General features: G+C 36.2%; 1 protein-coding gene across 1 annotated transcript in view; it reads right to left on the reverse strand.

The window, feature by feature from the left end:
• SMG1 (SMG1, nonsense mediated mRNA decay associated PI3K related kinase) overlaps nucleotides 1-18103 on the reverse strand; it is a 67462-nt gene that overhangs the window by 12189 nt on the left and 37170 nt on the right. The window contains exons 26-50 of the mRNA XM_026858758.1: nucleotides 16761-16870; nucleotides 16229-16376; nucleotides 15677-15836; nucleotides 14895-15015; nucleotides 13972-14220; nucleotides 13385-13669; nucleotides 12238-12382; nucleotides 11813-11951; nucleotides 11294-11524; nucleotides 11017-11194; nucleotides 10119-10280; nucleotides 9587-9804; nucleotides 9234-9388; nucleotides 8081-8303; nucleotides 7035-7281; nucleotides 6192-6421; nucleotides 5388-5636; nucleotides 4855-4993; nucleotides 4658-4767; nucleotides 3803-4021; nucleotides 3181-3371; nucleotides 2401-2573; nucleotides 1733-2012; nucleotides 733-1005; nucleotides 369-603 (exon numbers count right to left, since the gene is read on the reverse strand). Of these exons, the coding sequence (XP_026714559.1) occupies nucleotides 369-603; nucleotides 733-1005; nucleotides 1733-2012; nucleotides 2401-2573; nucleotides 3181-3371; nucleotides 3803-4021; nucleotides 4658-4767; nucleotides 4855-4993; nucleotides 5388-5636; nucleotides 6192-6421; nucleotides 7035-7281; nucleotides 8081-8303; nucleotides 9234-9388; nucleotides 9587-9804; nucleotides 10119-10280; nucleotides 11017-11194; nucleotides 11294-11524; nucleotides 11813-11951; nucleotides 12238-12382; nucleotides 13385-13669; nucleotides 13972-14220; nucleotides 14895-15015; nucleotides 15677-15836; nucleotides 16229-16376; nucleotides 16761-16870 (4870 nt within the window). The remainder of the gene's footprint in view (nucleotides 1-368; nucleotides 604-732; nucleotides 1006-1732; nucleotides 2013-2400; nucleotides 2574-3180; nucleotides 3372-3802; nucleotides 4022-4657; nucleotides 4768-4854; nucleotides 4994-5387; nucleotides 5637-6191; nucleotides 6422-7034; nucleotides 7282-8080; nucleotides 8304-9233; nucleotides 9389-9586; nucleotides 9805-10118; nucleotides 10281-11016; nucleotides 11195-11293; nucleotides 11525-11812; nucleotides 11952-12237; nucleotides 12383-13384; nucleotides 13670-13971; nucleotides 14221-14894; nucleotides 15016-15676; nucleotides 15837-16228; nucleotides 16377-16760; nucleotides 16871-18103) is intronic.

Below are 18103 nucleotides of genomic sequence, written 5' to 3' on the forward strand. Positions count from 1 at the left end.
CAGATTAAACAGTTTTCAAGTTGTTCTGGACTGCCAGCAACAGAATAATGAAAGCAATATGTGAAGCTGGTGTGTCTATAAATCTGGCATGAGCTTTTTTTCATGGTTACTTGACAGCAGTTTTTTACAATTTGTCACGTATAGATCAAAATGGTTTCTTTCAACCAATAAAAATGTAAATGGCAGTAGCAAACACTTGTTCAGCTCAGCCAAATATAGCAATCAAGGCTAAGGTCCAACAAAAAAAATATCTCAGCATCATCATAAACAAACATTTAACTGTTTAAGGAAGAAGCTGTTAAGAATGGCTTAACTGAAACCTTAGAAGCTTGGGGATGAGGGAAGGAAAAGTAACATAAAAGTATCACCTGAAGTGAGATATATACTCCATTCACTAAGTGAACAGCTTCTGATGCTTCAATTGGGTTAGGAATATCTAAATCCTGGGGTACAAGATGACACTGCTTCAGCAACTGCACAAGGCATGTAACATTCCCACTCATGCTGCAAAGCTCCTCCAAGAACCAGGCTCCATCTCTTGAAGTCAAGTCAACCAGTTGCTCTCCAGCACTAGATGCTGCACCTTCCATCATCAGATTTCGTCTAGATGAATTATGACACTTTGTTAGACAACCTGTCTGCTACTGCATTTACCACATAATTATGTCACTTGAATAGTCCTTTTATGTGAACATGAACGCATACAAAAAACTGTCACAAGAGGCAACTCACTTTGTCAGCGCACGAAGAGCAGAGATGATAACGCTTGCTAAGCTCAGTGAGCCCTCCTCTCCATTTTCATGAAGGAAAACTTTTATGCACCGTTCAATTTCTTTCAGCTGCTCTTCACAAACAGGTACAGTAACTGCCTCCTGTTTCAAACGCTCCACCTGCCTGATAAGTCTGTTATTTATATCCGCAGCATAGCGCTGTAGAGTCATTTCTGTAGCGGTTATGAACTGACACATACTTGGAGGTGGTTGAGGAGCATATTGCATTTCATACCTGTAAAGCAAAAATATAGTGACAAAACTCTCCCTACTCAAGCGCTAACAAAATTCTGCTCTGTGGGCAGGAAAAATACTCTGAATTTGAACAGTTCCCACATCACCTACTTCATATTAACTCTAAATACCACAGCAGTTGATGGCAACCCTAATGACACTTTCATGACGTCCTAGAATGCACTGTATTTCATACCTATTTCAAAAACAGAAGACGATCAGTAGTCCTTGAGGCAAAGGATTAATAGAAAATAAGAAATAGGAAGGAAAGAGGTTTCAGTGTAAATGCTTGACTATAATCTAGATCTTGTAAGCCAAGCAGTAATAATGCTGAAGTGGCCTGACTTCGGGAGAAAAAAAAAATAAGATTGAAATTCTGCTTTAATAAAGAACTCTTTAGTTGACTTAAGTGATTTTTTATAATACTGTAAGTTTCTAAAACCCCTAAATACTGCTACCCTAAAGCCATAAACACGGTTCTTCATTTGTTCATTATAGGGCAATGTTACTTGATTTTCTTTTTGCAGTACACAGATTATACTTTGGAACAGTGTTTTTAAAGTTGTTTTTCATCTTTTTCTCCAAGCTTCTGGAATTAGAATTTAATCTTGTCTTGCTTTATAGTTAGATTGGTCCTCACAAAAGTACTGGTTTTAATTAGAATATTAAAATCCTAAAGTAGCTTGAAAATCAAGTTCTTCAAACAATCCATTATTCTGCAAACTTACTTCCTAAAGATATCCTGACAACGCTCTATTGTCATGTTACAGATGAGTTCTTCCATCCAGGTTTTCCACTGCTCTATTCGGTGCTTTTGAAACACGGCTTTTGGATACTGAAGAGCTACCGTTGCATAGTTGTGCAATTGTTCAAGACAACCACGTAACACCGATCTTCTCTGCTGGAGAAGAGCACCAACTTCTCCTTCCAGTTGTTCACACTGACTGATTAGATGTGCCTGGCCTGCATTTTGCAGAAACGCTGTTGCTGGTACATAACTTGGAGGACCTTTTAAGAAAGATGGATAACAATTAAAATGCATTTCTGAAGCACACATATTTTGTAGCATACGAATACTGAGCATTAACATCTTTTAAAAAATATTCTTTTACTGGTGATAAAGGAGGCATGGAAAATTCATACTGCAAATTTTGAGCACAGAGTAAGAGAATAATCTCGTGCCCAGCTAGGGTAAAACAGACAAGTTCCTTCAGACAGCTTGGCACAGAAACTTTGAAGTGCCCTACACATCACCCTTTGAAGAACCTCCTTTCTTTTCATTTATTCTATACAGGTCCTTGCCTTTAAGTTAGAAGATACTTATAATGCCTCCTGGCATTAAACTCTATAGTTATTTTCAAGCCATTAAAATAACCTCACAAATACTATTTTATACCTAGGTCCATTTGTGTGCTTATTTCTTGAAGAAGACTTGCAAGTTGTGTTGCCTCTAAATTACTGAAAGCAGTTTGGTAATGTGTGATCCACTGCTCAAATTCGTTCAGCTTCACCTGGATTGCTTCCTGGACAGCTCTTTGTTGAGACTGCAACTGTGTGTGCTCAGAATACCTGAATTATTGAAGCCACAGAATCAAGTAAGTACTCCAAGAAAAAATACTCCAAACTATATTGAATACAAAACTGTATTGAACAATACAACTACCTTGCTGACCAGAAAATTAACATATTCTCACCAATTACATAAAATTTTAATAATGTTGTGTTAACAATTGTTTTCCTACAAAATAATGAATGCATGTGCACATTCATACAATTCTGACATCTTTGATCAATTTCAAATAAACTTGAAAAATATGTTACAAGAACTAGAAACTTAGAGGAAAATGTTTTTGTGCTATGTATCAATAGCTGCATTATGTGGATTAATGTGATGGAACTCCACATTCAGCACATTCTGTCTCTGGCCTTGAGGGTTAAAGTGTGGAACAGGGTTATATTGATGGAGCATGAGATGTAGGACACAGATAAGATTTAGTAGGAAAATTATTTCAGTAGTTCTCCTGTACAAGGCGTGACTTGCTTACTGTGAGAATAGCTTTTACCGAGCTATTAATCTCATATATACATTTCTAACGTTTAACTCATAAGTACATTACTAAACCACAAACTGTATTGAACTGCAAGATTCTTGACAGAACTCCTGGCTCCTCTGTACCTGTGTTGAAGCGTGTGGGAGGGATGATCCACTCCTTCTGCACCTTCCAGAAATTCTATCTCCTCCAGTAGTTTTCCTTGCAACTTTTCTACATCTGTCAGCTGCTCTTGAAGGTTCAGATACTCTTCTAAACTACTGTCCAATTTTGGCAGCACAGCAAGCATTTCATCTCTGTTCTTAAACCAGTTAACCTATAACCAAGACACAAACATTACAGAACTGGACTTAATTCTAACAGGTAAGAGAAAGTAATATATAGCAGCACTTAACTTTTCAATTGTATTGTTCATCTAGGAATACCTCCAGCGCTACAAGTGCTAAAGCTTAATGGATATTCTTTATTTAGACTGCTCTCTAAACCTCTGGTTTTATCCCTCTAGCCCAGATTCAGGCAAAACATTAAAACATGCCTTAGAATTAAGCACACAGAGAATGAAAACTAAATACTTACAAGTTGCATATAAGCATTTCCCTCAATAAAACCTCAATTTAGCTCAACAAAATTGGTGAACTATTTCTACTAAATGACCCACTTCCACCACCCCCAAAATGCAAATAAATGAAGTGAAAACATAGGGCCTACTTTTGTTATAAAACAGAAAATTATTGTAGTGAAACTCACCTTTATCTCAGCCACTCTTGAAGAAAAGAGACTACGTGTAATATCTCTTTCCATTTCTCTTTTGCTTTGTTTGTTTTCAGCCTGCTGGCCACCACCACCATAGACAGCTCCAGCAAATCCTGCTTCACCTCCTGCTGTCCAGTCCACCAGAGGATCATAAACAAAAGCTTCAAGCAGTGTAAGCAGTGTCTCTCTCCCACGCCGCATAATATGAAGGACCTGCATCATATTTTAAACAGACTTGTTCTGATTTTGGATTATCTTTGTAGAAAAGTGGAATTTTAAGTGCAAAATACTGTATTTGAGTAGGTACAGAAATTTGTAACTTATCCCTAACCACTACAAATACAGGAAGAACACCACAGTATGTACAAATGCAGCTATCCTGTAGTAACATCACTGAAACTAAAGACTGCATTTCAGACTTCCACACAAACTCTATACTCTACCAACAGACACCTGAGGAATAAAACTCTCATTTGTTCAGAGCATTTTTCTTTTTAAAAACATATCTGTTTATAAAGAACAGGTCCTGAAGAAAGAGGGTAAGCAGAACTTCACAAAAAAGCTTCAGGAAAAACATACGATTCTACATCTAAAGCTACAAGTCCCCCTTCCCCACTGAACTGTAGTTGTGCCACTACCTGTGTAAGTATTTACCTGACATACTCATATTTCTTAAATACCTACTATAGGATGTATCTAAAATAAGTCCAATTAAAGGTGATTAAAAGTCACAGCAGAAAAGGTGAAGCTTTTATAAATCAACAGCAGAATGTTTAATAGAAAAGTTCTAAGACAGTATCTGGCAAGTGATAGTATCTAAGTTAGTATCTGGCAGGTTTCCTAATTTACCTGTTCACAAGAAAGCCTGAAAACACCTTCTACTCCTGTCACTCCAAGTGCTGTTTCAATATTGTGCGTCATCCGGAACGGAACCTTCTCTGGTACCCTAAGGCTTTTCCCTTTAAGATAAAAATTTAAGTTGTTTCTTTTAATTACCAAGAAGGGAAACCTTTTATTTGAATAACATATAGCATTTTTTAAATTACCTTTTTCAAAGCAAACATTATAATCTATGTGGACAACTTCTCCTGTAGTCATATCTATAAGAACATTATCCAGATGTCTGTCTCCAAGACCAATGATGTAGCCAACCATGGACATAACTGCAGTGGATCTTGCATACGACTTTAAAGAGAGTTTCAGGAAAAAATTATTTGTGGGAATCCTCTGCCAACACATCGGAGTGACTACCATCTTAAAACATTCTTTTAAGTGTAAGTGTAAGATAAATCAAAACCAACTTATTCCAAGCTGTTTTCTATTTGTTGTCTGATGATATCTTACAAGAGCTTTCATGTCTTAGGCTGATAATTCTAGTATAACAACACAGAGCTATCAGTGTATACCCATTTTTTATTCCAGATGGTACAACTGTCAACAGTTCCTGTTACATGAATCAGCAGCGCTAGCTCACCTAACTCACGAGTACCACTGCTTGAACACATCCCAGGCATTTTTTGCCCCTCATCCCATTAAAAACACAGCCTTTCAAAGGGAAAAGATATGTGTTATAACTCACCTGTGTAACTCTCCACCATTCATCCGGTGTAGTACATGATGACCAGAGCTCCTTAGCTAGGAGATTCGGGGGAGTTGCTTCCATCAATTCTTCTAGAACAGCCCTCATGACATTCAAGGGCCAGTCACGACGTGACACATCAAGACTAAGCCCAACTGCCTTTAAAGCAGGTCCAATTTTACTGTAGTAAAGTTCACTGGGTCTAGGCACTATTCCAGGATTCTGAGGAGTCTGGTAAGAGTCCTGAGCCTAGAAGAGGTAAAAAAACAGTGGTTTAAGTTATCACAACTCATTACCACAGAAAAGTATCCCAAGTTCTGTTTTGATGAGAATGAAATATGAAATCAACTCCTCTACTGAGGATGACTTAACAGCTCTGAGAATTCTTTCAAAATTCAATAGTTAAAAAAGCCTAAAAAAACTGAACACACTTTTTTTTGGCTTAATTCTACTCTTATCAAGGTAAATTTCAAAAATATAACTGGAAAAACTACATTTAAAATGAAATGAGAATGTGAAACTAAAGTAATTTTAACGAAAGTTAACTCCATTTGCTCAAAACCAGTTCCCTCTTGAATTATCAAGTCTGAGCAGTATATTTGTTACATGCTGTAATATATATACATATATGTAATTTCACTGATATCTGTTGAAATCCAAAAAGAGACAAATACACAGAACCACTGAGCATTATTATGAACAAAACACAGTCCTTTTCGACTATATCGTTTAGAACTGCGAAGCAAATTGGAATATATGTTTCCTTTCTGAATTGTTCTAGCTGGCATAAAACATACTTGTTACCTTTTGTGCTTGTAAAGCAGCTTCTCGCTGTTGCCACCGCTTGTAAAGACCAAACAAAGGTGTAGCTCCATCCACCCACTGGATCAAGCCTGATCTTGTTCCCAGAGGTGTCACAGAGTAGTGCCTTGCGTGGAATCTCGGCGTCTCTTGACGGTTAATAGTAGCAAACATTGTGTTCACAATTGATAAGAACTGCATGATTCTTTCATCTAGATGTAAGTCTTCCAAACCTGCGATAAATTTATTTTCTTTAAAATTTAGTTTCTAGATAAAAAAATTATTCTCTTAAAGCCCAAAATCTAGCATTTTTTAAATCCTACCTGATTTCAGACTATGAATAGCTTTATAAATTATGCAAATTAAGAATAAGTTTTTCAGCCAAAATCTAAATGTTTACATAACATTTACCTACTAGAATCACCAGTTTATGACAGCTTACTCTAAGCAGTACACACAACAGTTACTAACATAAGAAATAGGTTTTTCCCTTTCAGGGAGGGCATGAAGCCTCTAAAGTTCTCTTCTGGGTGCTACCTTAAGCTTCTAGAAAAGTGCATCTAGCTAATCCTATCAGTATGCACTCAGAACACTGTTTCTGATGCAACCCTTATAAAGGGGGGGATCTGAAACTACCCTGACTTACAGCTTCACAAGGCAAAAATCCTTGAAAATGTATGGTGAAGTGGGAGGTGGGGAAGAAAGGGAGCAGATGCTCCAAACAACTCTTCTCCATATCATGCAGGCAGATAAAACAAAAAGTTGCAACCATGCATCTTCTCAAATTTTATAGTCTAATTTATAACAAGAGGCAGGAACTTGTATGAGAAAACTTCAATTTCTTACCTTTGAACAAGTAGGGATAGTTCTTCCCATCTGAACCCAGGAAAAGCAGCTTTTTAGGTTTGGTTTTTGTAGGCAAGATTGTGATGGTGCTGCCCACACTATGAATTGTGACTGTGTCCCTGGTAGATACTTCTCCAGGAAGTGCTATTTCAGTGTTCATCATGGCAGCCAACCAAGGACTGATTTCTTCAAGTCGTAAAAGGTAACTAGCCCGTTTCTGTGCTCTCTGCTGCAAACTTAGCATAACCTATTCCAAATAAATGTTTTGGTTTAGGTTGAGGTTCACCTTGACAGCTAGCATTAAACACCTCCCCCCCCCTCCCCCTCCAAACAGACTTAATGGTGGTCATCTTCCAGAAAACATGGAGATTTTTTTTAACCTATCCTTCAACCATGGTCAAAGGCTAGATTAGCACCATTAGCAACCTCCTGTTTCTGAATGCTTGCTTGCATTGCATGTAGAAGCAGATGAGGAACTACAAAAAAACCCAAACAGTCCATTGTGTCTAAAACCTAAGTTCTGTCTAGTAAGACTTTTAAAAACCACCAGGTTGGCTTTGGATATCACAGTGAATACATATTTTGTTTCTCCTCAGACACAAAAAACTAAAACAAGAACCCATAATTGTATCTTTGGGAAGGGTTGATTGTTTGAAGGTTGCTGCACAGCCCAAGGACTATGCTTAGATAACCAGAGTACCAATTTGTTAAAATTTAAATCTACTACACTCAAATGGCATCGTTTCAGAAAGACTGTTTAAAAAAAGTGAAGCACTCTACCCACAAAACTGAAGCATCCAAGACAGCAGAAGATGCAAGATTTGATAAATATAATTTCATTAGGTAGAAATGTAATAATACAGACAATCAGTATGACTTCTTACTATGCTTTAGTGTCTAGTATGCCTGTGGTGATTGCAGAGAAGACAAAGTATCAGGCTGCAATTTTGATATGGTAAGAGAATAGTGAGGAGAGGATCAAGCACATGGTGCAGCAAGAGCATCAAGAGTCTCTACATCGTATTCTTAATCTGTGCATATAATACCTCTTTAAATGGGAGCCAGCTGCTTCCAGGTTTAGCAGGATTCAAAGGATTCTTAAGTTTCTCCAGCGCGTTTTCAATTGCATCTCCATAGTTATCCTGAAACCATTTCTCATGAGGAGTTTCTGCAGGAGCTGCAGTGATGCTCCGTACATGTTCCAAAGCAAATACAATAGGCTTCATTAGAGCTGTATGCTTTTCACGCATGATTGCTATTTTCTCTTCTCTATAAAAAAAAACAAACAAATAACAGTGTTTCCTCTAAACTCCAGAAAACCAAGTTACTTCACAAGCAGAGCATTAGACTGCAAATGAGACATCTAAGAATTCATGAAAATTACATCTCTAGGTCTTTCAGAATAATGGTAGTAAGAGTATTTCATATCCCATTGAATGCACGCTCCCCTGAACCACACTTTTTTTTTTTTTAATTAACTGAAACATCTGAACTGAGTTCTTCACCGCTGGAAACCCTGAGAAGCTCAGAGCTGAAACCACTCTCAACAACTGATTTCCTTTAATAAAAGAGTTTTTTAATACTGAGGATGTACCACAGTACAAAAGATGGGGAAAGGAGCAATTCATATCATGCGGTTCTTTCATTCCATGTCAGCCTGACTAATAGAAATCAAGAGGCATTCCTAAGCTTAGCCAGGTGCCCAGTGAATGGCTTTCCTCTTCCACAAATCTACTCACAGGAAAACACAAGTGAGGGAGAAACAAAGACTTGCTAAACACTGAAAACTGAAAGAGATTAAAACATTCTGTTTACTTCAAATATCTGTATTTACAGTAAACTCCAAATACATTACACCCTTCAACATGCCTGTCCTCATTTCAGCTGACTCGTAAGAACGACCTTGGAAATGAAGAACTATAGAATCTCATAATCCACAACTTAATATGCACTGGGTTCTAATACATTATTACTAAAAATCCCAACATGGATTCACAGGTAGACTGTTGTTTCTCATTTGATTAGAATACAAGATGTAGCATCAAAATATTCTTGAAATAAGGTTACTGGCTTACAAAGAAGCAGCTAGGATAGTATGAATTCAGAAACAACAACAGTGTTGATCGGTTTGACTGTATTCTTCCCCAAGAACAAATACCTGTTAACGATTATCACTTGAATTATTCAAAAAAGACATACTTCCTTAAAGTGTTGTTATTTTGGACCCTCTTGACTTCATCTTCCAGTTGTTGAATCCTTCTGAGGACGTACATGTGCTGCTGCAGTAAAACTCCTAACCAAAGTTCATCCCAGAGAACTGTAACCCTGCGCAGCTCAGCCACTAGCATCTGAACCTGTATAAAATAAAGATTAACTTACTTTTAAGAGTAGTAATATTAAAAACTGCTTTTGTAGACAAAAAACCTGAAAAAAGATGACAGCCTAACAGCAAAGATGGGGATCAACCTACTGAAAATTTGGTACAAGATATACATATAACATACTTTGTGGTTCAAATAAGAACACAAGCATCATATATTTGGATTATTTACCTGCAATACCATTGTTGGATTTGCAGCAGAGAGTTTCTCCACAATTTTGCTGTAACAATCTTGCATCATTGCTTGATCTTCATTTAACCCAACTTTTGTGTCATCTTTACTACTTTCTTGAGAAGCTGGGGGGCTCCCTCCATCGCATTCACCACCCAACAGTTCTTCTCCTTGAATATTACCTAGCAAAGTAGGGATGGAAGAAGGCAGCTTGCTTCCTAAATTAAAAACAGATGTTAAAATATTAGCTACACTGTTCTAGCCTTGAAAGATACATCACTCAATAGTTCATTTAGCATCATGCCCCCATATTAAATTAAGTACTGGCAAAGTATACAATGATAAAATTGAAAACACTAACCTATTTGCCAAACTTAAATCAAAACAAAGGTATCACTGAGGTCTCATACTCAAAATATTAAGACAGAAAGTATCAGAATTACTGAAAAAAAAACCCCTCAGTATCATTCTATCTAGTATATAAAAACATATTAGCTAAAGTGTATTTGAACATTTAATTTTTCCTCCATACCTGAAGTCTGTGACTCACTGCTAAGTGAAATGGTACCCACTATTGCAGGATATAGTATGAGATGAGGAGAATCTTGAGCCACTCGACACAGTAAGTTGCAAATACTCTGACGAACATACACTTCTGGGTGATTCAGGCGGGAGAAAAGCTGAGGTATAATACCTTCATAAACAGGAAAAGAAAATGTGCCAATTCACTTAATTTCACTTCAAATGATGCAGAATTTTATCTTATTTTTAAAAGCATGCTGGTTATGCGGGAGAACATAAATGTCTAGTCTACCAATAAAAACTTCTTTTAAATAACTACCTTTTCACAGTACAGGCAATAGCTTATTTTCATCTACTATTCAAATACAGGTAACATCAGATGCAATATATAAATCCTTTAGCCAAGCACTAGCAATTCAGTTTTGTACAGTGTATGTTATATAATTTTTCAAAAGTAAGGGAGAGTCAAATTAATAGTTCTTGAAGTTAGCATAACCGAGTATTTCAAAAGTACAATTTTGCAATAGTTGGCCCTCTTCTGCCACTTCCTTCCACACTAACTCAACAACCTTTTGTGGGAAAGTCCCTGAGCAACCCGAACCAGCAGTGTAGTGACAGACAACTAATACCAAGACATCTGGCTTTAGCCACACATCCTTCCCTGAACTGCAGTTCAAACTCTAACTTGGAAAAAAAACATAATACTTCACAAACTAGATTTCCTTTCTTATCTTTATTATTTCCTTTCTTATCTTTATTATTTCCTTTCTAATTATTTACTAAAAGACAGGGTCTCTTTCCATCATGCTTAAATAAGAATTTTATGAAAGTGCAGTGAATACCTTTCTGCTTGTATTTAGAGGAAATGCATCAAAATTAACTTTAACAATTAAGTAACATATTCTCACCTCTCCAAGGAGCAGTAGGTGTAGTTTCTAGGCCATGCTCTAGATAATGTCTAAGTTCTCCAGCATGTTTCACAAGCAATCGTAACAGTCTTAGGGTTGCCATCACAATAACATCATCAGTGCTTTGCTCAGAAGTATTTCTTAAGTGCAGCCTGGGATCGTCTTCATCAAGTGGAACCTTGAAAGAAAGAAATAGTCCTCTAAGCTATGTATACAGTTCATTTCATCATTTAGAAAAGTTTCTAAATTTTACTTCCTCATCAGCACAAACACTAACCTGACCAGCGTTGAGCTTGAGAAAAGTAAAGTATGCACTGCAGGAGAGTTTATAGAGGCTGAAGATTCTGTCTACAACTTTCCTCCACACTTTAATTAACCCTTCTGTTGCATTTTCGTCAAGATCTGAAAGCCAGGGACAACTTGTTAATAATTGACGCCATATAACATCCACCATATCATCTTCTTCATTGTCTTCATTTTCAGTGATTTGTAGAGTCATATCTTCATCCTAAACGCAAATAAAGAGCAGATTTGATTAAGTCCTCCAAACATTTCTACAATCAGTATTAGTTTTTATCTAGGCAACTCATGCAATTGCATTACTTAGTCATACTACCATAGTCCATAAAACAGATGTGTTACCATTTAGCTAACAGATGGTTTCTCAGAGAACTCCTGTATCGTTTGAATTTTAACTTTATAACATTTACAGGAGTTAATATGAATCACAAGTAGAGGAAAAAATAAGGTTCACACTGAAGCTGAACATTTTTTAAGCAAGAAAATTTACACTTACTTGAATCCCAGCTGGACGACACACTGCCTGCCCAAGAATCCCATAGATTTTCTCTTTATCTTCCTCTGCAATGTTGTCTGGAAGCAAGTTCTGAACCTCAGATTTTTCCCGGGGCAGCAGACGAACACCTTCTCCCTGACTGTAACATTTAATGAATTATTGATTCCCAATATATTAGTATTCATAGAGCTATTGAACCCATTAAGAACTGTATATATAAAAACTCTTGAAAGAGGAAATCTTCATCCTTATCTCAGAATTATGCTCGCTTCTTTTTACAGAGGGCAAGTAATCAATAGAATACCCACTTCTCTGTTCACACATGACTTTGGGCCACAAGGAACAGTAATCATAAATACAAAGCTAGGGTTTACCTTAAGAAAACTAACTGTGCTGTATAAATTTAAATATTAGGATGAATTTACCTGGCATTATCAACTACTTTCCGGCCCCATCTATAAGCCCAACTAGCCAGGGCTGCCCAAGACTTGGCTACTTCAGGTGCCTGTACTGAAGACAAGTGATACAGCTGTCCCAAGATGAAGTCAGGTTCTCCAACTCCAATATTTACTGTGATGGGAGAAATAGAGCAATATGTGTTATGATGTAAAACCTATTTCTAATTTCCTTAACATAGAAAATGACACCAAAACATTGTAAGTATGTAGTATTTTTTTGGTCAGTTAGTACCCAAGTGTGTAAAATTTTCCAAAATGCAATGATTTTTCAGTTCTGACACTGGCTGCAAAACAAAGACCAGTTTTTCATTTGCTAACAACCACTGCCTATACTCTACAATTGCTTTCTCTTTCACGGAAAGATGGAACTTAGACAAGAAACTTATGATGTCCAGGAGAGCAAAATACTTCAGAGAGCAGACTTTTATGAAGAGCAGTGTATTTGCATTTGCTTGTGTATATATTTATTTTCTTCACCATCGAGGCACAAAGCACCTACTGCTTAACATCCATTAACAGCTCTAAAGTAATTCTGACTGTGAGAGGAACTAAGTTATATATAAAATCCACGTTTAAGCAAAGGAAGAACTTTATCTTGACATTTGACAAAAAGTCTGCCAAAAACTGGGAATTAGAGTACATTTTGTGGTAACAACAGAAGTGTTCAAATTATGTACAGATTAAAGATCATGAGAAAACCTAAGGCAACTGCTTTTCACATGTATCAGGGCTTTCAAAGTAATAAATGTTGTTATGCTGAAAGATCTCATTCAAACTTTAGCAAATACAGGAGCTGAAAGAAAACAGAAGCATGACAAAATTTTACTTCCTCCTCATATAAAATAAACACATTCTGGTTTCTTCTTCAGGCCACCATGGCTTGAATGTGAAAAATATGAAGTATGAAGTGTCAGTATTAAGGTGTTCAGTTCTTTTAACTATGTATAGTTACCTAGAGCAAAAAAACCACATGCTGTTTATATGTGTATTAGGAAAACAAAAATACATGAGTGATGGAGCACTTAATCTTTATCAATATAACTAGTGCTATCCCTCAGTGGAATCATCAGTAACTAATTTAACAAAAATAGAATAAGAAGGAGAACAAATGTACCTGTAGATTCACTTTCAATCCTAGGATATTCTTCTTCTAGTGTATTAACAGCTGGGAGATCAATCAAATTATATATGTTTTTAGACAAGGTAGACAGACCAGTGTGATTCTGCTGCTGTCGAGCTCTATATACTTGTTTCAACTGTCCCGAAATCTCTTTCCATTCTGCTTGAATCCATTTAGCCAGTGTGAGAATAGATTTAGCAACTGCATATTCAGCTTTGGCAGATTTGCAAAAGGATATGGCACAAGAACTCAGCATTTCCATGGCATGTGTTGACTGACCTGCGTATCATGAAAAGCATATCTTCAGTAGAGTGTTAACGTTATTCAAAACACTTCTAAAATTCAGCATATTCACATACAGCTTGTAAGAATATATTTTTACAAAGAAGATTCTCTTTTGAATTTAAAATAGACAAGTAAGAAAAGACTTGTGAAAACACTTTCAGACTGAGACAACAGTTAATAGGATGAAATCAGTTCCTAATGATACTGTTCTATTATGATTTCTTCAAGGTCAGGGGAATTAGTGGCTATAGGGACATGAAGCTCAAGTATCTACAACATAATTAGCAAATACTCACCTGCTGTGTATAACAACTTTGTTTTCTCAATATCAAGTTCAGGACCCCATTTTTCATCTATCTGACCTGGCGCAGACAATTTTTTAAAGTGCTGGACTAAGTCTTGTGCAGTGGTGGTTTTTCCTAGCTGAACTTCGCTGCACTGGGCAAGCAGTCGTGTAGCTAGGGCAATATTTCCTCGCTTCCGTGCGAATTTCGCTGCCGTTAAGCCCAGCTCCATTAGATGGCTTTTAATCGAGACTGTTGGCTCTGAAGAAGAAAGCAAGACATAATAAACAGAATTATTAAACAATAATTGCACCTGAGTTATACAGATAATTTCTACCCAGTGTATTCTATACATGGCCATCAGTGAAAAATTGCTCAGCTCTTTCGTATTTCTTAACATCTCCTTCAAATTCAGGTTACTTGATTTCTGCCTAGAATATTTATATAACCCATCTGAAATATATAAATAAAATATATTCATACATTATCTGCTGGTCAAAAGAGCAGTATTCCACTACAAGCATTATTCTTAACTAAGAAATCTACTTGTCCCCTAATACAACTTTTTCTCCCATTATCTCTTACCACAGTGAACATTTAAATGTCTTTCCTGACTGTTTTAAAAGACCCATTACTGGTAGTGTTGAAGTGTTCACAAGTGAAAGCATTTAAAAATATGGAAAGATGAGCAAGTGCAAGTAGAAGAGTATATAACTGCTAAGAATTTCAGAAGAGATTTTTTTTTTTCTTTTTAACAGTGTCTACATTACAGTAGTAACTGAGACCCCAAGTTGTAAAGCAAGACAACTAAATAACCAAAACTTGCCTTTTAAAAAGTAAATAATAGAAAGAGACACAGCTGCTGCTTTCAGCAGAAGATTTAAGTTCAAATTCTACATTTACCTCTCACAACACTAAAATGAGAGCTTATATACCTTTAAGTTTTTCCATCAATTGATTCTGGAACACTGTGTACCTCAGCGCATGCATCCACGGCCTTACATCATGCTGTTTGCATGACCTCAACGCATCATTGAAGAGAGGTATAAGACAGTCCTGGAAGAGGTACAGAAGTTGCACAGTTGCTATGAGGGATATTTATTAAAATATATTTTCATTTATTAAAACCAAAGACTATTTTAGTGCAGAATAAACATTCTTACTTGACTCTTTATTGTTAACTAATAAAATGCAAATATGTTTTATGCAACTTTAGAAAGGCGTGCTTGGGTTTGAGAGGACAACACTAAAACTAGTTCAAAACCAAGCAGAATTATTTTCTGAGGAACACGATTAGAAATAAGAACTAGATCATTCATGCTGGTTGAAGTTTGCCATTGTTCTTAATTTCTGACGTGATTGGTTTTTGATAAATATTTTCAAGTTATTTTTAAAGTAAATCACATATTGTGTGTAGTAGAAATAAGCATTACAATGTATTTAGTGAAGAAATAACTTCTCTAAAAACCAACTATCAATAAAACTTAAAATACTGTAACTGTAAGAGATGCTATATTTATACCTATAGAAAGAAGTCCAACTGAGATGTAAATTTAAAAACACTTGAGTCAAAGCTCATTAGAAAATTAAATTAATTCTTTTTATAATATCATTAACAATGGTCAAAACAATTAATGTATGTTCTATATTCAATACTTCATGCCTTAAGATGAAGATAGATATTACTCCAATTCAGGTTTTAAACACACAGACATACCTCTGATGTCAGCCTGTTGGACACAGTGTTTTCCAGTGCAGAAGAACAATACAACTGAAGAGTGCTCAACACTGGTAGAGACTGAGACACAGTGAGTGTGGAAAGTCTTAAAGGTCCAATAGCGATTCGTGATGTTTGCTTTAAGTACTTAATAACGTTTCTGAAATAAAAGAACCAGAACGGTCATTTTTGTCAGCTAGACTTTAAAAATAAACAGTGATACCAAAATTACTAAAGATAATGCAAATTCAATGTCTGCTAAGAGGTGATGAGAAAATCTTGCAATATTATGCACAAGTTACAGTATGGTACTTTGTTATTAAGCTGTCAAGAAGCAGTATTTTATCAGCTGAAAGAACTAAATAATCTCCAAGTTAAGCATCATCTTATTTTTGCTCAATAAGCTTATAACTCACAACAGCTAAAACTGGTAGCAAACTACCATAGATGCTGAAGTACGAAGCAGAGTATGCTTTTCACAAAGTTATGTTTAACAAACGAGAACAGCTTTACACAGCATATTACATTCATTCACAGTGCATTTCAACTCACTCGGATATTGACTGCCATTTTTGCTCCTGATCTATGTGGTTTGCAGCTGTTGCCAGACATACTGAACTTCTCAAAAGCTGTACTTCAACTGCTTTTTGAAGTTCTCTTGGATCAGGACTTAGCATATTAGGAAGGAGCTTCTTCATGTCTACATGGAGAATAAACAGTTGAAACCAACTAGAACTGCCAAATTTTATCAAATGTCATTGTCTGAGAATACATTTCTGAGAGCACAGAAGTTTGGAAAAAATATTTTAAAAAAATATATATTTTAAGTATCTGTATGTATTCATATTAGAAATGGATGATAGACTACTTATAAACAAACACAGTAATTACAGAAAACATACTTGAATCAACATTTAGAATGACCACTGCCAATCATTTTGAGGTTTGATTCATAAATGTTTTAGTCAGTCCACCGACCACAGCAAACTGCATTCAGAAGTTTCAGTCTGTCATTTATAGAAACAGATAAATGAAGAAATATTTACTTTTGTATTTGAAGTAATGTTAACTTATGCATTTATACCTATTTTTTCTTTGGATCCCCCTGCAAGCAGGTTGATATTTTCTCCTGGTAATAATTCTAGTTGTTCAGAGGATTCAGTAAGTTGTCCAGACTCAAAGCTGCTCAAAGATCTGCAATTCAATATTTGTAGTTTTATTTTCACATTTCTTACTTTATTCCAATTGTGAAATATCTTAAACAGCAAAAGACTCAAGCCTAACTCAAAATCCTACAGAGCACTTATGATTCATCCTGAGCAAAAATCCAAATTTTCACACAGATCAATAAAAGGCAATAGTACTGCACCAAATAGATAAATTCAATATTGAAGTAAAAGGAAAACCACACCTATCCAGCTATGAAGCTTCTCATATTATCATTATACTATATAATAATCTTCTACCATAGTCAGGCAAAAAGGATTGACTTTGGAAGAGTTTAAAAACAAAGGAACCCCCAAAACTTCCCAATCCCCATGCACAGAGAAATAAGTTTTGGGGCAGAATTTCATGAGGTCATGGTTTCAACTCTTCAGTTTACATGAAACCAAAATTCCAGGAATACTGGAATGTTGTGCAGATCACAGATTATACAAATTTATATTGCTTAACAGCCTGAAGCAGCAAATTTAACATTTTCCCTATTGTTCCACATTTGGAAATAATTTGAGCATTATAGACTTATACAGAACTACACAAAAAAGGCCCTGAAAGATTAAGAGGCTTGATGGCTCAGAATACAGAGGACTCAGAGGTTCAAAATTCTTGTTATTATCCACTGAAGAAGGAATTATTTAAGTCTCTGCATTAGAAAAGAAAAAAAAAAAATTCAGCATCTGAAAACTCCCGTTTCTGCTGAATTATTTCAATCCTCATTACTAGAGTCTCTTCTCAGCCTGCTCAGGAGCAGAAGAGTTAGTGCTGCGCATTGTCAGGAGCTCTTTACAGGATTTTTCTGATGATACAGTATCTACCTTCCAGTAATTATCTGGATGAAAACTAACTTCAACCACCCAAAACTACCAGACCTCTGCACAGTACAGTTCTGCACTTGTGATGTCTATCAGAAGTACAGGGGGTTTACAAAACCACGAACATTCAGAAATGACACTTTCACATCCACGACAATCATGCACTCTCCCCTATGGCATTACCTGCACAACACACTGTTATTGCAGTAAGAAAAAGGATTGCCCCTTTCTCCAACAGAAGTAGTCACTTTTTCAGACCTGCAAGGTTTTATTTCAAAGCCAAAGCCTCCTTCTATGTTTTTATTTTCAAGTCAAGGAATTTCAGCCAAAAGGATTTTACAATGTTTACCACAGTAGTACAGGGATGGGAAGTAGTCAAGTTGTCAAATGAAGC

Source organism: Athene cunicularia (assembly GCF_003259725.1).
Source record: "Athene cunicularia isolate RWA chromosome 14 unlocalized genomic scaffold, athCun1 chr14_part1, whole genome shotgun sequence".
In the NCBI taxonomy this organism is placed as follows: domain Eukaryota; kingdom Metazoa; phylum Chordata; class Aves; order Strigiformes; family Strigidae; genus Athene; species Athene cunicularia.